General features: G+C 37.5%; 2 protein-coding genes across 2 annotated transcripts; one reads left to right on the top strand and one right to left on the bottom strand.

Moving 5' to 3' along the window:
* The first annotated feature begins 2,764 nt into the window (after positions 1–2,764).
* On the top strand, positions 2,765–14,516 carry LOC145782172 (uncharacterized). Its single transcript, XM_082593939.1, has 14 exons — positions 2,765–2,989; positions 4,097–4,204; positions 4,597–4,758; positions 4,941–5,048; positions 5,739–5,939; positions 6,599–6,697; positions 7,078–7,778; positions 8,455–8,605; positions 8,741–8,847; positions 9,080–9,135; positions 9,344–9,411; positions 9,705–9,819; positions 10,799–10,846; positions 11,449–14,516. The coding sequence occupies exons 1-14, from the start codon at positions 2,906–2,908 to the stop codon at positions 11,586–11,588; spliced, it is 2,148 nt and encodes a 715-aa protein (XP_082450065.1). The 5' UTR covers positions 2,765–2,905; the 3' UTR covers positions 11,589–14,516.
* A 2,606-nt stretch (positions 14,517–17,122) lies between these two features.
* LOC145781642 (uncharacterized) lies at positions 17,123–23,027 on the bottom strand. Its single transcript, XM_082593317.1, has 9 exons — positions 22,895–23,027; positions 21,532–22,470; positions 21,124–21,317; positions 20,895–21,021; positions 20,467–20,568; positions 19,793–19,972; positions 19,116–19,270; positions 17,692–17,846; positions 17,123–17,397 (listed from the first exon to the last, which is right to left on the bottom strand). Exons 1-9 carry the CDS (start codon positions 23,025–23,027, stop codon positions 17,262–17,264), a joined length of 2,121 nt encoding a protein of 706 aa, XP_082449443.1. The 3' UTR covers positions 17,123–17,261.
* Positions 23,028–23,487: the final 460 nt, after the last annotated feature.

Here is a 23,487-nt window from a genome sequence, read left to right as displayed (position 1 = left end):
CACTGACCACCTGGTCCTAACATGCTCATTAACCAAAGTCTCAGGTGGCTTCGAAACTGTACGCGAGTGTGGTACTGCATTTAACAACTGGCTGGACCAAATTACAGACAATACTTGAGATGTGCCAACCATAGGACACTGTTACTACTATTTGAGACGATGAGAAATTTTTATGGCTCGTGTGTTGAGACTTCAGATCTACAAAATTGCAATGAAAAAATATACCAGACATATTGTCTGATTTGAAATAAGTTATACGAGTTATGAGACTGTTTGTTTGTTGAAAGAGACGCTATTGCAATGAGTTTACTCTAATTGCGGCATATTCTGACATTTAATGTCAAAATAGGTAAAAAAACGAATAAAAAACAAAAAAAAACGATAAAAAACAAAAAAACGAGCTCGTTTTTTTTTAAACAAAAAAAAACGTTTTTTTACATCTCTAATCGCGCATGAAAATATTGCCTCGAGAACTATCTCTATGAATAATGTGATGACGGCAGGTCAAATACAACAAGTCTTTGGATTTCAAATGAAATGGTCATTCACTGATTTTGTTCAAATACAATTACAAACCGATTTTTTTAAGGCTCTGAATTTGTCTTCATCATTTTTGGAGATAGACCCAGATAACTGGGAGACCAATGACGCGATTGACATGTACCAAAGAGCGAGAGCAATTGTGAGTGGAAGGATGAAGGTTGTAAATAACATTGCCAAGCGCAGAGTGGCGTTGATCATGGAATACAACACGTTACACACATATGATGAAGAACAAAAACAGTATCTTTTGCGTGTCGTCGCCAATCACCATCAGCGATATCCAGACTGTAGTAGAAGGGTCTGCTACTATTCGGTGAGTTCTCTATTCGGTGAGAGTCTTTTTCAGAGAGTTCCCTATTCGGTGATTTTTTTTAAATTATCAGGTACCGTAGCCTAATTATCATTGCCGCTTTTACATCGTTTTAACGTCGCTAAACGTTGACCCTAACCCTAAAACGGCAATGATAGTTAGGCTACGGTACCCGATAATTTAAAAAAAGATGAAGCTCGACTTTATGCCGATGCAGTAGCGGTGGAGAGCTCTGTGGCATGAATTAGTGATGTGACACTGATAAGCTCAATGTCATATGCAAAACATCCCAGATCTGGACCAGATAAAGTGGCTGTCTGGGATGTGTCTTGCTCTCAATGTTTGGTGCCCTTGAGTGCCTAGAAACATTTGTTGGTTGGAAAAATCTTTATGGCTATCGTAGAGGCCACATTGGTATGATTAGCAAATCACAATGCTTAATTTTGTAGTGAGTGCGAATGTACAATACTCACCCTTGTGTATTATGTCAAGTGGATTGCTCCTTCTACATAAACTACTCGTTATGTTTCAGTCGAAAATAAAGCACCCAACAACATAATCTAACCATGGAACATTTTTTATTGATTGACTCTCCTAAAATATTTGACATTTTTTCTCCTGATTCGGCAGTTTTTTTAGGTGCATTTGACATTGTTTGAAATTTGGCTCCGACAACCCTGATTCACCACCTACTTGGTAAGCTGTCTAGTGTCTGTTACCGCTATTTTTACCGAGCCAATCTTACATCTTAATTTCATGCGATCGCTAAGGTTTGAGATCGACTTCAACAATTATTGAATGTTGCAAAAATCAAAAAATTAATTGCTTGCAGCTTTATTTGATTAGGTGACATCCGGTATATTATTTGATTACTTTGTAGTGAACATTATTTTCCAAAAAGAAGCTATTTATCTTGCCAATGCCATTTTACAATCTATAATTTTATGTAGACAATGATTTTGCTGAAGTGAAAATATGCTAAAATTTTGGAGGCTGATACTGCTGTGCCTGCCTTTTTTCTGTTATAACATTTTCACATTCAAGTGAAAAAAGCTACCAAACTACCTTAGTTAATAGTTAGGCCTATTCTTTGGTTACATAAATAGGGTCTGCTACTATTCGGTGAGTCCGATTCGGTGAGTTCCTAACCTCTAACTCCTAATCCCTAACCCTAAAACGGCAATGATAATTAGGCCACGGTACCCGATAATTAAAAAAAAATTTGAAAAAATCCCCCGTTAAGGGATCGGACTCACCGAAACTGGCCATTCCGACATAAATAACCCATTTTGTTGAGCAAAATTACACAATCAATCATAAATAACATCTGTCTCCACTAAGCTGTCAAACTTCTTATTATTTTTCTTTTGGAGTGTGGTACCTCTTCAATTTAGCCCTTGATTTCTCACTTGGATATGAATCTGGGTTTTTTTTTCGCTGAGACTTTTCGGTCATTTGTCCGAAATGACTTGAAAAAATTCGGTCAATTTTATTTATTTCGGTCATTTTTAGTCATTTTTGGTCATATATAGTCAATTAACTATATATTTTTTCGGACATTTCGACCGAATTGACTATATTTTTTTCGGAAATTTCGCTATAAAATCGGTCAATGACCGATAAATGACCGAAAAAAAACCCAGATATGAATACGTATTATGTGCTGCTCTAGAGAGAAATGCCTACCACCCTTTTTAGGATTATAGGCTACTGAACCGAACTCTGAAATCCAATGTTATCTTGAAAACAAAAAAAATGTATATTTTTTTACTATTCTGTTGAAATTCTTCCCTTAAACTCATGAAATCTTTTCTCTGGAAGAAATTCTTCCTCAGTTGGAAAGCACTGGTCTAACAAGTGTATGCATTTCTTACAGGCCTGGCTTATAATCACAATATGTAGTGAAGCACTGGTATGCAATTTTCTCTTTGGATTTACACAAAGCATAAAAAATAAAAAGAGGTGATACACAATTTTATAGCTTGTTTATATTTGTGGTCGCGGGTAGCATAGCTTTTGCCTTCCAGTTGGACCTATTCCTTCTTCTCAAGAATGGAAAATGTAGCAGGAAAAAATGAAGTGCAATCTTCAAGCAAATCTTCAAAGGATGCAGATCAAAAAAGGCTTCATCAAAAAGTAAGTACCTATGTGACTATTTCCCAGAAATTTTACTGTACTAAACACTTAAATTGCTAAGTTTAAAAAATGGTTATAAGAATTCTTACTGTAGCCTACTTATGACTATTCAATCACTTAATACTTAAAACATCTTGCAATTGTGGTACTTTATCTATTGCCAGTAGGCTATGTATGACACTGTGCTGAAATATCTGTGGAAATAATTCACCACTAATTTTACTCTGTAACTTTTAATGTACTGTATGTATATTTCCTTCCATCATTATGTTCCTCGTATTGAGGGTTGGATCATGGATTCCTTGTAATGTTCGCCGTTGTTCATGACAATGTTTATATGTGTCTTTTAAAACCATTTTATGTCGACAGTTTCTATACTTGTATAATGTATACAGTAGCCTAATTTTCAAACTTTCTATTTCAATAACATCTTTCAGTTGTTGATATTGATAACACAGGACTGTATGTATTGTTTACAATGTGTGATGTGCAAACATGATAGGCCGTACGTAGCCTGTTTTGGGGAGGTTGTTTTTATTTTCCATCTTTTTTCAGCCCACAGACAACTTTTACTAAAAATTTTGTTTGGGATCCTTTATGAGATCGGTAAAATATTTCATAATATAACACTGAAATAAAAAAGCAAAAGAAAATACAATTCATTGTGAATGGGACTGTTGAGCTTGCTTCTTCAATATGATCAGATCAAGGCAAAGTTTGATAGGAATCAAACTTAAAGCGAATTTAGGCAACCTGCCGACTGGTAGAGATTGTTAACCTTGAATGTGGAGAGCACATGCGCAAACTGTGCAAGTTTTAACTTACAATAGGTAGATTCATGGTACCGGTACTGGTGCTTGTCTCGTTTACAGATTAATCAATAAAAAACTGTAGAATTTTATGACCAATTTAACCAAAAATTGTATTGTTATTTTTTTAATTTCTTGAAACTGCTGCTATCCAAATGATCCCTACAATTTTTCTAAACAACACCAAACGGGATGTTTGAAAACCGTTGCATCAAATTGTCATTGACTCGGATGTGATCGTGAACACTGCCAATAATGTTTGGTCTGTGACTTAATAATGAATGATTGTTTTCCGTAGAGAGAACAAGGCTTGATGACAAAACTGGGCAAAACTGACTTGCTAAAGTTGCTCAGCATCATGGAAGGAGAAGTGGAGGCTCGGGATGTATGCATCACCAATCTGCAAGTATGTATCGACTTTGTAGTAATATATCAAGTAACTGTACATATGTATGTAATGTATGGAAATTTGCATGTGTAACACCCTGTGAAAACAACTTCCTCGCTTTTCCTGTAAACCAAGTATGTTAAATCTCCGGAATGGCCCGTTTCGGTGAGTCCGATCCCTATTCGGTGATTTTTTTAATTTTTTTTTTTAAATTATGGGGTACTTTAGCCTAATTATCATTGTCGTTTTAGGGTTAGGGGTTAGATGTTAGGAACTCTCCGAATCGGACTCACCGAATAGTAGCATACCCTTAAATCTTACATGACACTTTAGGATGTGGTTGACAGTGATTTTGTCATTGCAATCTTTTATTTCTTTTCATATTTTATGATACCATATTAACTTGACAGGCTCAGTTAAAGAGAGATTCCCATACAAAGGAAAGGTACTTTCAACATAGCATCTCCGATCCATTTTTAGCATTGATGCGAGATAACGAAGCTTGCAGTGGAAATGTTACACCAAGTACAGAGAATACTGCTAAGAAGACCTTGAACAAAGATGGGATGCCGGTAAAAAGCTTTTCTGCTTGCAAAGTTGAACCAAACTTTATTTCATTTGTACAATGTACATAGAATAATCTACAGGTTTTCAACAAATATAATAACTTTTGTGATTTTTTATTTTTTTTACGTATTACACTTACCAATGTGAAATAGCATCACCATCCCAACAGACTTGTTTTTGATCACAGATTTACATAGAGCCGCTCCCGTTGCTTGAAAAGGTTGTAGAGGAGTGCAACAGACAGCAAGTTAAAGTAAACCAACACCTTGCAATGAATAATGCTTGTCACAAGTTGGTGAGTTATTATTATGCTGTTAGCTAGGTATAATTTTGTATACCGTAATACTTTCTTTAGGGGTAACATAATTAGTTGTAACATTTTAAAATACTCAATTGTCAATGAGAATTTTCACATGATCGTTGATATGATCGTAGAAACGTTTAGTTTTCTGTTAGCTGTCACACAAAAGTAGCTAAGCATGGCTAGCAATATAATCTTGCCGTTGAAATGGAAGAACTCTGTTCTCTAATTGAACTTAGCGGTACTGAAGCATCATGTGACTGACATAGTAACTCTTGAACTTTTTATTATCATTCTATGATATCTATAAGAATATATCTACTATTATATATTTTGTACACATGAGCATTGAGCATGGAACTCAAATTGTGTCCAAACATTAAGCTTTCAAAATGTTTTACTTTCAACTTGAGTTGTGTAAGTTATGGCAATAAGATATTGTCTAAATTCCAAAACTATTATGTTATCGACATCAAAGAACTCGACATCAAAGTTAAAAAGCCCCTAGGTGAGATGATATAAAATATATATAAAGAAAAATAAAGTTGGACACAGCAGACTGGCTTTGAGGTGATGATGTGCAACTTGGTACATATTTTCCGATTTCTAACATAGTATCTTTGCCCATCTGTACCACGCACATGAGAAAAACAAGTAACACCAAAACATGTTCCTTTGTTTCAGGTCAAAAGCGAATTGCTCGAACTGAAGAGAAAGTATGCCAGGGACACAGCAACCGGTGATGACGTCACAGCTGCGTTGGAGAAAGAGCGCGAAAAGCTTCAAATAGAAATTCGCGCCGAGCGAGCGAAAACGAGGAAGATTGAAGTGAAATATAACAATCTGCTTCAAAGAATCAATGAGGAGACACAGACATTTCAGATGGTGAGTAACTTTGTGTTTGTACAACTTTAATGATTATGTTTTTGCGCACATTGTGGGCACTTGCTCTGAAGCGTTGTCGAACCGAAATCCTTTCGGGCGTCGCACAGACTCTCTCACTTCTTTGGCCATGCAGCCGGCAACAGCGTGGTTTGTAGTACAAAATAACAGTACAAATGTAGAAAACCGTTTCCTTCCACACGCTTGTCCTTGTGGCTATGATTTCAAAAGCAAATTTTGAGGTATTTCTGTAGCATACTAATTCGTTGCTTTTTTTGTGAGTCTTTTTCAACTGCTACAAACGGAAACTCAGAAAGAAAGTATTTAGCAATATATTAGCCCTTTAAAAGATAACTGTTTAAACTACTAGAAGAAAACTACTGAATTAAAATTATGTATACTACATTACTGGATTTCTACCTAATTACTGAATTCAAATTGTTACCATTTGTATTATAAAAGTATAAAACATGTAAATTAATTGGAAAAGCTTTGATTTGATTTTCAAAGCAGTTTGGCTTTTTCTGTCAACCTCACATTAACGTGGCATTATTTCTTTTTATCGCTGCATATACATTTTGATTTGTCAAACAAAGGATGATTTTCATTCACCCATTACCACAGTCGCATGGTCATATTAAGACGTCAATGTTGGTTTTCAGATATCAACTATGCTGCTTGAAGAAAGAAAAGTCCGCAAATCAAACTTTGATATCAAGGATGACACACCACTTGAGCAATTTAAGCTACAGTTTAAAGAAGTAATTACTTTGAATTTCCACTATTTGAAATGCCTTTTATTGCCCACGAATTGCCACTGTGCAGTGTCAACTATTGCAGCGATTAAAGCGCTAGTGCGGGTGCTACGGAAATAATAGACTTTGATACTTTCCGATTGATACCAAAAACTTATGTTCAATCGCTCCCAGCAATCACAAGCTGTCTTGTTGTGCATCGCTTCAACTGTCGCGAAACGTTGAAACAGTGTGAAATAACTTGCCTTTTCTGGGCCGTTTTTACGTATTCTTGAAGCGATCTTGAATTCTTTTGACTTTATTACTCAACTTATCAATTTTTTTTTATCTGCAAATGACCCGATTTTTCTGCGAATTTAATTCCGTAACAATCCACTACATGACAGGTGTCAATCAGGAATAAAGAACTTGAGACGTTGGTCAGGAATATGAAGATCAACGAAGCGAGCATGAAACAGGAAATACAAACTCTTCAGCAGCAATTGAAAAGTGCGGCACAATCTTTCCCGACCGCCGTGAAAAATGGCAAAGAAGTGTCTTCGGTGAAAAAAGAAAACGAAACCCATTTGAGTAAAAACGTTGTCACACCTTTGTCCACTGCACCCTCCGCTTCAACTGATAATTCCAGAGTGGTTTCTGTGAAGCGGACATCAAGCGTCATAGAGAAACGCTGCGTGAAGGCAGGAGAGAGACAATCAGTTGGAAGTGGGACAAGAGCCACACCTTTGTCGAAGAGCTTTGATTCTTCCGAAATGAGTGACAACAACAGAGGAAGATATGTCCTGCATCTTGAAGATAAGAAGGTCTCCGCGAACAAAGAACGTGGTTTACAAATCGCCACCAACATTGTATCCTCCCCAACATCCGGAGCAGCAAATTTTGCTCTCAATTCTCCTAATCAACCTCCGCCTCACTCCGCTTTCTCAAGTTCACTGACAGTATCAAAAGGACAAAAACCAACATCCGCTCCATCCGGATCATTTCAAGCCACTCGCCAGAAGTTCCAGCGCTATACGAAGCCTAAGCCTTCGCTTCCTGTTTCGTCACTTCGCAACCATACCAACGAAGCCACTGCTGCTACCCAAAGGTGCCTTTTCGTGTTGTCTCATTCAAGCACTGAATTACAAATTAGCAAAACAAACGTGTTTAGAAGTAGAGTTTGTGATAGGTAGTGTTTGCGTTACAGTACTGGAATAGGTTGTGTTGTACCTTGAGTGTGGGTGAATTCGCAAGGGCGGTTCACACAGAAAATTATGGAATCTTTGCTAGGGACTTCAACTCACATTGTGCAGTAAACTTTCCTTCCCTTCTGTGCAGAAGTCCCCTTCAATCTGCGTTATCAAGGATACAACACAACTTAGTTCGCATAAACAATAAGTCATTTTCAAAGTTGGCTTGTCGATGTTTTGCCAATTCAAACCTTTCTATGCTCAGTAGAGTAGTAGTTATGTCCTCCAGTTGCATATCTTTGAAGATCGTTTGCGCATACTATTAAAATTTATTGTAAAGTGTCGTAAGTTTTTGAAAAGGCTGCGTTACTTTCAAATTGCTAAACAGGTCTCGATTTTTCAGATTAATCCCGATACTTGTAATAACTTGAGAACCGGAATTTCTCCGTACATTGAACAGAATCTGTTTGTTGGCGGTCATCTGTCCATGGTAGAACGATATTTACAGTTTCAACTTTTTTCTTTTGCCACCTTCACGCAGTATAGCTTCTGCCCATCATTTTCGCAGCGATAAACCCGCTCCTTGCTTTGCAGTCGCCAACCCAAAAGCAACGCGGAAACATCACCAGCCAATGCATTCCCATCTGTGCAGGCTGGTGGTAAAACTGAAGGCAAAGTCAACTCAACAAAAAAGTTATCAGAAAGCGGCAATGGATACAAGCCACAACCTCCTAAGCCGGCAAAGGTATTCACAATTTATCTTGGTTTAGCTCTGTGATGCTGTTCAAAAATGCGCTGTTTCTTTAAGTTGATTTTTTTACACAGTTCCAGGAAATGATTCAGCGGATACGTGATTTTCCATTATCGCTTTACTTTATAGAACTTGGCTTCGAAACCCGCTAAGGAAGAAAAGAGTGACCCCCCTCGGCAAGCTTGCCCTCCACCTGTACCTCCTAAAAAACCAAGCATAATCCAAAAATCAAACAGGTTTGATAGGATACCTTTGAGTTTTGTCATATAGTATTGACAACAGTTTTTGTGCCAAGAAAATTACTTTAAGATGGTGCGTTATTTGGTCGATTAACTACACTTAATTTTTCTGTGTTTTTTAAACTTAAAAGGTAGGCTATATACAAAGTTGAAATGATATAGGTTATACTATACTACATATCTGATGCTTAAAGTCTGAGTTCATCTTTATTTTTGGATTCCATTTCAGCGTGAAAGTGTCAGCAGTACGTGCTATGGGAGATCACGAAGCCCCCAAGAAGACTGGTTTGTTGTTTAACTTAACTTGACTGTCTACAGACTAAATTATTATCAGTTTTTTTGTGCTGCAGCATTTCAATGATTTGCCTGGTAATGTTGAAACTTGCTAGAGTCCCTCGGATTCTATAAAAGAAATGGTTTTTCTCCACTTTAACGACGTTTAATCTATGTATATTAACACAATTTCGCTCATGCTGTCGTGTTCAACTCAAAGGTCTGCGCAGTGGTGACAAGACTTCTCGAATTACTTCAAAACCATCACCTACTGCTGCTAATAAACTGGTGAGTTCAAGCCATCTTCCAATAAATTGGTGATTTACGAGTTACGCTGTAGAGCTATATTTTTATAAGTTACTTGCAAAAAATTTTGTCCTACAGGTGTTCTTGTAAATCTAATTCCTACAAAATTGGGCAGATATCAGAGCCGCCATTGAACTTTGGCCAAGAGTAGCAGTTGTTGCGATCACTTTGGCCACAGATGACGTTGAAACTTATTCAGCAAGAAGCTCAAACATTTAAGACCCGACATAACTTTTATCCTGAAGTTAATTTTCTGACGTAAATTCGTTTTTCAGACAAATCATTCAACAACGTCAAAGACGAACCTAAAGCGGCCCACCTCTCTTGGAACGAACAACAGTAATAATAATAATAACAACAACAAAAATCTCAGCCGGTTGAGCATTGCAGGTAGGAATAATTCACGTAAATATAGCAGATGTTGCTTGTGTTCGTTATCAATCTACATCTCCAAACAGCAAAATTTGTCACTTTTATATTGATTCAACGTCTGCAGATGTTTGGCTCAAGGTTGCAGTCAACGTTGAATCAATGTAAAAATGGCGGATTTTGTTGTTTGGATCGTTTGAGAGAAGTAACAAGACACAAAACATGTTATCATTGCCTCATGTAATGACTTTGCCGATTTCTTTGCAAATACTTATTCAATTTCTTGCTCCCCAATGTTTTTTTCAATTAATTGGCGTTTCATGTTTCAAATAGAATTTATCGCAATCGCTCACCCATGTTCTTTTTAATCTTAAGATCATTTTTTATCAAGTTGATTCTTCGAATAAAATAACATCGCAACAATCATCATAATCCATCGTCGGTTTGTTTCCCACTAGTGGGGGTGGCCGATTGTTTCCGCGCAGCAATTGTTTTAATCCCTTTTCTTCATTTCACCCTGTCCCTTGCATCTTCCTCCTTCAGTCCAACTTTTTTAAATTCATCCTTCACTTGTTGTTTCCACGTTCTTCTTGGACGACCGCGTTTCCTCTTCCCATCCACCTTTAGATCTAGTGCTTTTCTAAGAAAAGTTACTTTCTCCCTCCTTATCACATGTCCATACCATCTTACTCCATTTGCCCTTGCCAGTTGGTCTATGGTCTCTCTCATATCCAACAATTCTTCAGTCCTTTTTTCCCTTCTCGTTTTCACCCCACACATTGCTCTCACCATTGACCTTTCCGTTCTTCTCAGGATTGCCAGTTCACTCTCTCTCAATACCCATGTCTCGCTACCATATAGCATTGCAGGCCGCACATAGTACACATGCCGCACATTGCAGGCCGCACAACAATAATATACAGATGTGTATTATCAGCGTAAGCAGTGACTAAAGTTATCGCTGCCATGTTAAAATGCTTCAGTATTGTTTTCAATGCAGGCGATCACACAGGAACCAGTAGCCTCATCACCCAGCCCGTTCCTCCTAGTAAGTTTATCATCTTGTCATTTTTAAAAATAACAAATTTTGCCATCTAGGATGTAATCTATTCAGCGTGACGTCACGCCGGGCAGCTTTTGCGTTCACCCAGCTAACAAGTCAGTCTTTTTATCATTGTTTCAACGTCTGCTTAACAAATGTTTAACGTGACACCTGCAGACCGGGAATCAATGTAAAAGCACTGACTTGCTAACAAGGCAGATCATATAATAATAACAGTGCAAACTATGCTTCAATGCGCTCTACATCGTGATGGTATGAAAATAATTCAATCTATCGACATATAGTTTGTTAGTAGCCTATTTGGTGTGACCTAATTTTATTTTGAGGCTATCACGCCGTCAAAGTCAGCTGCTGGGTGAGCGCGTAGTGATGAGATAGATTTTCTGTTTTCTGTTTGCCCTTATATTTGCCGCCAGGAATATAGCTGAAATCTTAAGTTTACGTTTACATGGCTAACTAACTCTAAACTATTTTTGTTTCCAACTTGATTTGATTTGTGGTCATTTAATCAACTTTAGCGTTAAATTAGCATTATTGAGTATTTCATATCACATCAATGATTGGCTTCTGCATACAATCACTTGTAGGTTCAGCTCCGGCGCGTCTCCTACTGAGCGCTCAACAGAGATTATTTCCCCCGCAAGACGGCAGTAGCGGACAGTTGCTATCACCAGTAACAAACACGGTACCGAAGTCACCTCTAGGCCCGACCATGTTCAAGTTTTGAGTGAATCGGCGATGGTGATTGCTTGTTTTGCAGTATATTCAGTGGAGTGTCTTGCGTTTTGCATCGTTACTTTTTAGAGCCAATTGAAGACGTAATGATTTAATGAAACTTTTATTATCAGTGAAGTTTTTATCGCAGTCAAATTATTACAACTAACAACCCAAGCAGAGTTTTTGTATTCGACACACTCTTCACACAACGCTTTCTTCACGTGTTATCATGTTTAAACTTACAAACTAACATTTTTAATCATGTATTTTATTTTACCTTTGCATTTTCCGTCTGGGACTGCGCCATGATATGGCCACTGTTTTGAAAACACGTCTATGAAATAACCAACATGATAGCTTGACAGCTGGATGGAAATCATCACATTTTATTATTTCTTAAAACTGTCGCCACTCAGACAGCAAACCAACCGTTTTTTACATTTATTTAACGTCTGCAGACGTTGATTCAATGTAAAAAAAGGTTGATTTGCTTTCTGGCATTATTATTTGCTGTCACGTATAAATCAAGCGACGTGTTTTCGATGTTAGAGTCACAATATTTTACTGGCTTTTCACAGAAATGATTTGGTCACTGTGCAGGAAATTTTATCGTTTGTTCAGTTGTATATTCTTTGTTTTTGACTTGTCTTTTATATCGTTTGTAGATCATGTTATGTGATGTTTTCTCTATCACGGCCCTTATTTTTAGTTACTGTATTTAAACTTTAACGCGTTAAAGATTTCATGATCTCGACCAAATCCTCTATGAGTAATAAAATAATCAGATGGTCTTTTAATTTTAAAATGTCTAGTTTTCCATTTCCAGCAAACGCGACCGTTCAACGGTGCCACAGCCATAGATATATGATCAAACCGATAGAACTTTGCTGTTATGTTTGAGAGTATGAAAGTGTAATATGAGCTATTTAATAGCCACCACTGTCCAGTTCAAAACGTCTAAGCTAGAAACGTTATGTTCCATTCCAGTCCGCAATCAGTCCTTTTGATACATTGATTCAACGTCTGCATACATTGAATCAATGTGAAAAGAATTGATTTACTGCCTGGGTGTCTCGTTTGGTAGCAATGAAGCCATCCAAAGATGACAAATTTTGTTTCAAATTTCCACGCATTCCTTCGTTGTGTAAAACGTTGCAACACACAACTGTGATCTGGTGAAGATTCCGTGAATTTGCAAGTAGTGTTCTTTAGACCAGTGGTTTCCACTCACTTTTTCACCCTGTAGCATACATTTAGCGTTGAAATTTTGTGCACAATTTTATTTAGTTTTTTTTTTTTTTGTAAAGGACCGCAAATGACCAAGTAAATTGTAAGGACTCCACCGTGCGGTTCTAAATCGCTGGGTTAAAAAAACAACAGACGTCACTTCTGATTTTTTCTCCAAATCATCGTAACTTTTAAGTTGACAATCAGCAAGATTTCATCACTTGTATCACTGCTTTAACACCATTCAATTACTACATGTCATATGGTTGGAATGTGATTTTGTAGCTCCGTCTGAATGGATTTTCAGAACCGCAGTATGCAGATACCACAATTGATATTGAATGTATGTATAGTTTCGTAATGTCTTTCATGTTGTGGCCTGGCATTGTATAAACAAGGCAAAGCATTGCTGCTGTAAAGAGGGCAAAGCATTGCTATATTTCTATGTCATATTGTAACAAATCATCAAGTAACTACAATCTTCATCGACCCCTGGTCACCGCTCTGCCTTGAACTAAAAGAAAATGGTCTCAACCCCAAGTAATGTCATGATCTCCTGATAGCAGATAAATGTTACTTTTTGTCTCGATCGTTTTTATTTTCACTGTATTAAGCTTTTTTATGTAGCAAAAGTAGCTGCTGTAGTTTTGTTTAGCTGACCAGTAGCTTTTAGATCATCTCTTTGTGCAGTTCCAAGAACAAAAGTTGCTGATTCTTTGCTTTTTTAACCTCTGTGGATAACATTGCTAGTTTTATTGAATTGACCATGCACGTGCGTCACGTCATGATGTTACATTCCAAAGTCATATCTATTATCAGCAGGCTTAACCTAGAGAAACTTTTTTCAAAAGGCCGGGATGTGCTGCTTGGTTTTCTTAGCCGCAATTCTATGGTACCACCAATCTAGTTCAATTTTTGAGTTTTATTGCAGTGCAAAGATTGACATCCAACTGGTACGAAAAGTACGCCGTGAAATATTTTTTATCTTTTGCACCACTTTTTCATCGCCTGCACCTTATCCCAGACAGCAAAATATGTCATTTTTACATTGATGCAATGTCTGCAAACGTTGAACCAATGTAAAATGACAGAATTAGCGGTCTGGGGAACGGTTAAGGTTGGCACATACAATGTCAGATTTAGTTGTAATTTCATGCTCTTTGTTGCAGTTTACTTTTCTCGCAGCATTTTTCAACATGACGCCATCAGCTACAGTGTAGTTTTATTCTGTTATTTGACTCGTTATCACACAATGCCATCTATTTAACTAATCATGTAATTTTGTGATCCAATCATGTTAGCTGATGTCTTTGTCGCATGATGTCACACTGTTGAAGGGTCAGCAACCGGTTCAAAGTTACCTGCATAGCATATTAATGAAGCAAGGGACGTAATTGCACGAGAATTTATTACAAATCTTTTGCAGCTGTCTGGGGAATAATTTGCTTTGTACAGCCTGGTTATGGCCCGCCAAGTCCTGATTACTAACTTTCATGTTTCTTCATATAATCCAGATGTGGCTCAGTTAATATACCGTATTGTTCTTTGCAGTGACCTGTATTTATTTCAAGTTGTAAATTAGACTGTGTGGCATGTTGGTGTGAAACTTTCAAATGATGTACGACGTATGCGAAGTAAACGACTTTTTTCCTTTGCTTTACAATGTTTTTCGTTTTTATGTAACGTGAACAAATATACGGAGCCTAATTTACCTGGTGATGTGGACAAGGATGTCAACAGGAGGTCGCTTTTGTATTTGTGAAAGTTAGTTGGTTAGATTGATGCTTTCCGCACTGGCATTTAATAAATTTATTTGCTTGAAAGGACTGAACTATTTAAATTGGTTACAACGGCATGCACTAGGTCTCAAAGTGGAGTGGTTATTAGAAAATGTAATCACAGGTAAAAAAAATACGAATAAGACTCCTTTTCATGATTGCAACAACGAAGAATATTGGAATGCAAATACTTTAACAATCACCCTTCGTTCTCAGGGCTACACATGGACTACCATCGGGAAACAATAGCACAATTAGAAGTGTAGTTTTCACTAACGTATTAGCAAGCGGGCTGCGCTCACTGGAATGAGATTATTTGTTTTGGCAACATTGCAAATTTTTTAACGTTTTTATTAACATTTTCAACTTTAAACTGCCCCTGACAGGTTGGATCCAAGTATAGTAACTTTTTAAAGCATTTCCTAGCGCAGAATTACACTTAGCGAAATTTTTAATCTTAACCTCGTAGCTCGACTGGTTAGGGCGTAATTTAATCAAACGACTGCTCCGCAGCGCCACCACAGGCGAAACTCCATATTTCACTGCTCTGGGACGACTTTGGTGGTATTACGTCATCCTAAGTGGACGTCGTTAGCAACGGATGAAACAAACGCTTCCTAGATGTAATTGGTGGATCACAGTTTGGTCGGAGTTGGTATTAGCGGTTGCTTTTTTCGAGGATTTATTGTTTTTTGCAGTTTAATAAAACTGTACTGGATACGTTCCTACAAAACCTAAAATATACTTGAAGTGAAAAATGAAGAAATCGTACGAATCATCATTCATATTTAATTCATCATCACTATTCAATAAATAAAAGTTCTCTCTCTCATAATGTGCCTTCAGTTGGCCATTGAAATCCTGTGTAACGGCCATCTGGATCTGGAAAATTGTTTCGGATTTGCCAAACAATGCATGACGGCATCACAATCCGATTGTTGCTTCCGAGAGCATCACCTTGTAGTATACACTTCAACACATGCCTGTAGGCATTTTTACTTTAGTGGTATTAACAAAATCATCTTCAGTGAAGTGAACATATACGACTAGTTTTGTATGGCCCATCCCACTTTCGAACACTTGAAGAAAACTTTGATCATTTTCTTCTTAGTAGGCTACCTTGTTTTGTGGGAAAAGAAAGCACACGGTCTTTGTCACTGACAATGTCACATAAACAGCAATTTGTAGGCGTTGCCTCAACCATAAATTAAAGGTGCTGTTTGTGAGATACTGTTGTTACACTGCAAATGTTTATAGCCAGATTAGGACAAATAAAAAAGTATGAAATTGTAGCCCTATGAAACTGCAATTTTAATTGAATTGAGATGCTGTTTGATAAAAGTAAACTCAACCTATTTGATCGAAACCTGATAGTAATAAGTTCACTTTTTCATTTCGGTAATTCTTAATCCACACATGCTTTAGAGTTAGACCAACAGAGCCCCACACATTCACGTTTTGCAGTAGCCGTACCATACTTTACCAAGTCATCACAGAGAAAGAATGTATCCTTCCCGCTTACTGTGACGTCACAGCGGTGTTGCCGTTTTTATTTTCGCAATGGAATGAGTGCCAGATTCGCCGATGTCAACGAAAGTTTGCAAGCGTGTAACTTGGTAGCCTGTTGATATTTTTTACGATTTGCTGGTCAGGGAAATTTGTTAGTGTCATCTTTTTGGTATCTTAAGTAAATTTAGCGAATTTATTTTCCTGTCAGAGGCACTTTAAGAGTTTAATCTTGAAAAAAGTTGAAATCGTGTGTGAAATGTTGAACACCTTTTAAAATAGTTAGAAATAAATCTGGTGTTGCCATACGCAGGCACTCATGTTACGATTTAGACACAGGAATAAAACTTAAGAGATTACAAGTTGATCCAACATGGCATAAACGAACTAAAACACCGAGCAGCATATAGCCTACTCTCTTTAAAACCAGTGGTTCCCAACCTTTTTGTCACGGACCCCTTTAGAGTTAGACATTAATTCTGCGGACCCCTACCTAAATTTTGCCTGAAACTCAATTAACATACTACTGTATTGACTATTGTAATAATTATGCTACTCAACTACTGTACTGTGTCATATTGCATTGCCGCTATGACTCCGCGGCAAATATCAGGTTAAACAGTTGCTCAAATAAGAAAATGAATGAATTGTGCAAGAAATGTCAGAAGTATTTGAATATTAAGGTGACCCAAAGTGCCATGCCGAAACTTTTTCAACGTAAGCAAATTTAATGAAAGTAAAAAGATCGCTTTTCGTTTTTATTTCCCAAAATTCATCAAGGTAATCACAGACCCCAAATGCTTTTTCACGGACCCCCAAGGGGTCCGCGGACCCCAGGTTGAGAACCACTGTTTTAAACGAAAGGTAAAAATTCTCTTTAGACTGTATTTACATCTGCTTGGCAGTGCAGGAGATGTGTTATTAAAAGAACAAGATCCCAGACAGCAAATGAGTCGTTTTTTACATTGATTCAACGTCTGCAGACGTTGAATCAATGTAAAAAACGACTCATTTGCTGTCTGAGATAGCACCTTAAAAAACATCAGTTATCAAGCAGCAAAAAAGAATACGCAACTACAACGCTTCTAAACTACAGTAAAGTATCACAGGCAGCAGCGAATTCTAGTGCACTAAATGGCTTTGTAAGGAAATAGAAAAGTCTCAAAATCGGACTACATTCTCCAACGATTTAAATAACTCTCCATTAGTTTCCTTGCTGCTGGTTTCCCTACGTTCACAGTCGGGATAATCTTGTCTGGTTTCAGCATTTCCACAAATTGTTTCAACTCCAGAAAGGAGCTATGCTCACTGAAACAGAAAATCAAAGTTTTTGAACAGTAAAAACAATAGAAAAAAACTTAAATAGCTAAATTTGCTGAGGAATCGTAACATGCTCGGTCAACTATGACAAAAGATGTTTTTTTTTACAAAAATGATCATTCAGTTCACCTGATAGCGCGCTTTGAGTGACTTGTGGAGGGAAGTGCAATTTTTTGGCCACAAATAGTTTTTTTTGCCACAATTGACCACGTTTAACAACTTTACATTGATTTTTGTGACGTTTGTGCCAACTTGATGTTGTTTGTTAAATGACGTACTCACCTGTAAGGGACTTCTAACATAATGACGTCACCATGCCGAGAGGGTAGTATCTTGTTCAAATCAGTGCTTTTTCCTCTGTAAGTCCAACCCGTCGGCTTTATTGCAATGATTTGTTCGTACTTGCTTGCAAATTTCTTTAAATAGTCATTTAAGTTCTGCAACAAAAACCTACTTAGTCCAGAAACGGCTCATTGAAACCAGACTGAACTAGTTAATAAAAGTGTAAAGGAATGGCGCCTAAAGGTTTTAGGGTTCACAAAATGATAATAATGAACCAATAATTCTTATAGAAAAATAATTCAGGCAGTGTTGCAGACATATGGAGGGGAGGGTCTAACCACTTGCGCATGCTATAACTATGCTATAACCACTGCCTCCGCCCCGATAGCTCAGTGGTTACGCGCTCGGCTCAAGATTACGCGGCGCTGGTTCAACTCTGTGGGTGTGCGCTTGAGCAACGCATTTCAGGACTGCTCTCCATTCAGCGGCACCCAGTGAATGGAATAATTCCCCGGCAACAAGACCTCAACAATCGGAAAACTTCACTCTGCCAATCTCGGTAACCGGCCCTGCGTCAAGAGCCTAGTACAAGTATGCGAAACTACCAGGAATAATCAATCAACGCTTTGTCAGTCCGAGGATAAAGATTCAAAACCAACCAAACCACTTCAAAAACTTTATGGCCTGGACATTATTTTATCTAACAAGCTAGGCGGGGGCGATTCAGCAAGTAGCCTTAGGGGGGGGCGATTGCAACAAAACACAATGATGTGTAGGTCTACATTAATGCGACCTTGCATAATACGGTGAATATAGTTAATTTGTTGCGCTTTAGGGGGGGTCCTCTCTGGATCAGTCACTGAAGGTAGGTACATGGAAAGCTGTATCTGAGGTGCTTTTTACTGAACAGCACACGTCAAGGGATGGTTTGGTTGGTTTTGAATCTTTATCTTCGGACTGACAAAGTCTTGATATGTTATTCCTGGTAGTTTCGCATACTTGTTGACGCAGGGCTGGTTACCTAGATTGGCAGAGTGAAGTTTTCCGATTGTTGAAGTCTTGTTACCGGGAAATTATTCCATTCACTAGGTGCCGCTGAATCGAGAGCAGTCCTGAAATGCGTTGCTCAAGCGCACACCCCGAGAGTCGAACCAGCGCCGCGCGATCTCGAGCCTGGCGCGTAACCACTGAGCTAACGGGGCGGACAAAGGTGAACTTTCGTTGCTTAATTTCAATCAAAGCCAGTTAATCATCAATTTAACTCTGACTCATTATCATCCAAATTCGGTTATGTCTCCACCAGTGGGTGTGACCTACCTTCTTTGCAGCGATTGTCTTCACTCCTCCATCTCATCAAGTGATCACAGAAATTTGAAAAACTTGTAAAACTTAACCGTCTTGCCTACTATAAAAACCAAAGCTACCTTAAATGCTAGCTGTTTCATTGAAAGAACGTGAATATTCGTCTGATTCGGATCTCTGGTCAATATTTCGTCTACTTTTCGGTCATCGAGACACTTCAGCGTCCTTTCCTTGTCCCCGCTGACAAACACGGCACAACCCAGCTTCTCCGCAATGCCTGCAAAATAACAATCGCAACATTGTATGGTATGGAACTTGCTACTGCGCTTGTTACTTTTTGAGAAACGGAAAAGACTCATTTCAACGCTTGATATAGAAAGATGAAACTCCTTCAGTCCTTCAAAGAATCTATTTCGTTCAAACTAACTTATTCAACCAAAAAATAAACTTCATTAATTTTCTTTGACGTTGGCCCTGCTCAGCTGGCGAAACCCACAGCTACAGCTTTGGATTTCCTTAGACATTTGGCGTGGGCTTGTTGTGCGTGTAATAATCACTGCCTTCACATCTCGAGGTACATCTAGAGACGCAATGTTTTTCGCCATGTAGTGTCATCGCTCGAAGCACATCTCCGTACCATCCGGTTTTATGCATCTTCAGAAGAAGTTTGATGCTTTGGTATATCTTGGTCGCTACATTTCTATGATACCGGTACCAAAAACATGGCTTCATGTTTTATAAACTAAGCTGGCTGGGATGGTGAACAATTGAGATAAACACGTGTTAGAAGTGATCTTACCCAAAAATATTTTTTCTTTGCCAATGCAGTACGTTCCTGTTACAACCAAAGTTCCAGGTGTGTTTTGCACAACTTCGCAAACTTTCCTTGACACGAACTCAAGCACTTCATTCTGAGGTGGAAAATCATAATTTGGATCCAGATATGTCGTATCCAAGTATAAGGTGTTGATGTGGCATTCTAGAACACGAGAGGTGGAATTTTACTGGAAAAAGTTTCACAACATAACCTAAACATCAAACAGTTTTGCAAAAACAACTCTAAAATTCTAATTGCAAAATTGGTAGCCAATCGTGGTGAATGATACGTGGCATAAAAATCATAAAACAATAATCACAATAATCAAAACCACATTTCGTGTAACAACTGAAACCAAATCTCTTTATTTTCGAAACAGCTGTTGGTTTGATCAAAAATCATTATGATAACTTGTCGTTCAAGATTGACTTCTATAAATTATATTGCTCGATAATGCCAAGACTACAATGTTAAGGAGGTAGGGCAATTAATTTCAAAACAACTTTTGTAATCGAAAAATTTATCAAATGTCCAATAGGAAACAAGATTATTAAGGACACGGTGGACACCAACAAGCATCTTTAATTTATATTAAAACAACTGTATCAACCACCAGCACTTTGTACTAAGCGGCAAAATTTCAACTATATATATACCATGAAGAGCAGGGTTTCTCTGGAGGTTGAAATCAGCTCTGAAATCGCCTGTGTGAAGAACAGTCTTTCCATTTGCATGTTTGAACAAAATCAGAACAGCACCTGTATGACGATGGTCAGTCAATTTGCTGTCTGGTTTAAATCAGCTTCACAAGGTACAACTTAAAACAGGGTTGCCAATTCTTCAGCTTTCCTGCCTAATAAACTGATTGAGGAAAAGCCACAAGTGCACAACAACAACATATTAATGGTTTCTTCTTGCGAATGAAAGATTAGCTACACAATGTTGGATGTTTGCTGTAACCACATAATACATCATGGCGTGAACCCCAATATGAAAGTCGCATTTAATCATCAAGAACGATCAATTTTGAATAAAAGTAATTGCAAAAAATCTAATTGTGCTTTAATGTCATGCACTGAATTACCTAGACAGTGGTTCGCCTCTAGCAGAGTCACTTTCACATTTCCAATATTAACACTTTTGTTCATTGGTAATCGCTTGATTTGCTTTGCAGCAACTTTTAACCTTGTTTCAACTAAGTTACCAGTCACCTGGAAACAACATGAGATAAAAAATCATTATACTATACTTGGACTAGAGAAAAACAGTTTACTTGGCTGGTAAAAGTCACAGATTTTAAATAACCCACTTACATGACTGCAGTAAATGTCAGATTCAAACTTTCTAGTCAGTCCCATGTAGTGATCATAATGGAAATGAGATAAAACGTAAAACTTTATCCCAGGTATCAATCCATAGCTGAACGCATCCACCGCTATGTTAGTGCCTGCTACCTTCTTGTAGAAAGGACACTGGCGCTTGTTACCATTAAAAAATCTGGCAGAATCTGAAACAAAAACGTCATAGGCTACTTAACCAGGTTACAATCCATAACATGCAATTTTTAAAAAGTAGAAGTTATACATTCGAAACCAAGTGTACATACAAATTATTAAGTTGCATCTCGTATGAGCAAACAGTTTTGTTCCAAGACTTTTTTGTCAAAAACGTTTTAAAAAAACGAAACAACAGCGTCAATCGAAAAATAATTGTAACTGCACCAGTAAATTGTTTGGTTTCCATCATTGGTTGTTTTCTTTGCATAGGCTTTAATCCAAACAACATTGATCCAATATCAGCTTGTTTCTGCTTTGCAACTGGTGATTTCTTTAATGATTTCGGCATATGATTTTTGTTGCTATTGAGAACAGGGGAATTGTTAGGCTTGTTTAAATCCTCAATAAAAGATTTCAATAAAGAGTCAGAATCTGTGTCACTATCTGAGGCCAATTCTTCGGCATCCTTTCCTGAAACTTGAGTAGAAGTTGCAGTGAAAGCTTTCTCATCAAATGGTAACTCCCGATCTTCATCAAGTTGCATTACAGAAACAGATGAATGTTTTGTTCTGGAAATTGCTTCAATATCAATCAAAGGAGTTTTAGAAGCCACTCCTTCCCTGTTAAGCCTTTTAGGTGATTCAGCAATAAATTCTGGTGCTTTTTGATCAGGTATTGGACTTTTTGTATCAGTAACTTCACCCTGATAGTCATCATCCATGTCTGCAAAAATTGGAGAGCAAATGATATTTTCTTTCACCACTACAGGAGATGTATCCATGGAATGAATTTTTTTGCGACTATGATTTTGAGATGGAGTACTTTTATGAATGTTAGTTTCTGGTTGTGATCTACTACTTCGTTGAGAGGTACTTTTTGTAACAGGCGTTGATTTCACTTTTGTTAAAGGTGACATTTTTCTTTTCAGCAATTTTTTACTTCTCCGTCTCATTTTTGATGTTGGTGATAAATTCATGAAATCATCCATTGAACCATCTGTGTCAATTTGAGACGGTTGTGTAAGAACTGATGAAAGGGGAGTAAACTGGGCAATTAGTGGGCTATCATCCTCATGTTTTGCTCTAAGAACTGCAAGCAGGTTGTGAGAGTATCGTTCGTAATGACACATCATTGTAGAATTGCATTTTTCTCCTTTAGGACATTCTAAAAGAAATAGAAATGTTCAGCAATTTCATTTGCCAAGAATATAAAAAGGTAAACATGAATTTTGTTGTGGTATGGCATGCTGCTTGGGATATGCAACTGTGGACAGAAAAACGTGATATAAAATAAAAATGCATATGAGAGCAAGATTCAGTAATGTCGAAGTTTAATAGTGAGAGCACAGATGCTTGCTTTAAAGCAGTGATTTCCAACCTTTTTTGGATGCTGACCTCTTATGTTGATTTTAAATATCTTGTGACTCCCCCTCACCCTGACCATTGACCAAATATTTTTTTTAAACAGCAAGATCAATGTTGATGGTTGCAACTCCACAAAATCTTTGAGCAACCCCCAGGTTTTAAAAAACTAGATTAAGAAAATTTACTCTGGACTAAATAACAAAATATGACAACCCGTCACTGACCATTCAACACTTTTTGACGAGGTTGCTTTTTCACACAAACTTCCACATGGAGATTCACATAATTTTTTCGTACTAAAACAAGTGGCATCTGACAATAAGGACAATAACCAGATGGTGATAATGAATCACCCATTTTGAAATAAGATACACAGATTACCACAGATGATATAGCCTATGTCACACAGCATCAACTAATGATAGAAACCTGTAAATAATTTGATAACGTTAGGTCGGGAATAGTTTTGTTTAAAAGCTACATTTGCATTGATTTGCCTAACACTTATTAATTTTATATTACTATTTTGAAAATATTAGGCTGCTAAAAGTATGAATGTAAACCATGTTTTAGATAGCCTATGCCTTAGTCTAGGGTCATTTCATATCACTATAAGCAATGGATTAAGGCTGTGGCTATATTTACACTATATAGTGTAATAATAGCCTGAATAGTGTTGCCAGATAAGGAACTCTGCCCTAATTTGAGAAAAGTTTAAAGCTGTTGAAAACAAAAACTTGCATTTTGGATTTTTTTTTACTCCTGGGAAGATCAAAACCCTAATCTTATTCCTAACTCTAACCCTTACCTTAACCCA

Source organism: Aplidium turbinatum, chromosome 13 (assembly GCF_918807975.1).
Source record: "Aplidium turbinatum chromosome 13, kaAplTurb1.1, whole genome shotgun sequence".
Classification (NCBI taxonomy): domain Eukaryota; kingdom Metazoa; phylum Chordata; class Ascidiacea; order Aplousobranchia; family Polyclinidae; genus Aplidium; species Aplidium turbinatum.
This window is presented reverse-complemented; position numbering and strand designations above follow the sequence as displayed.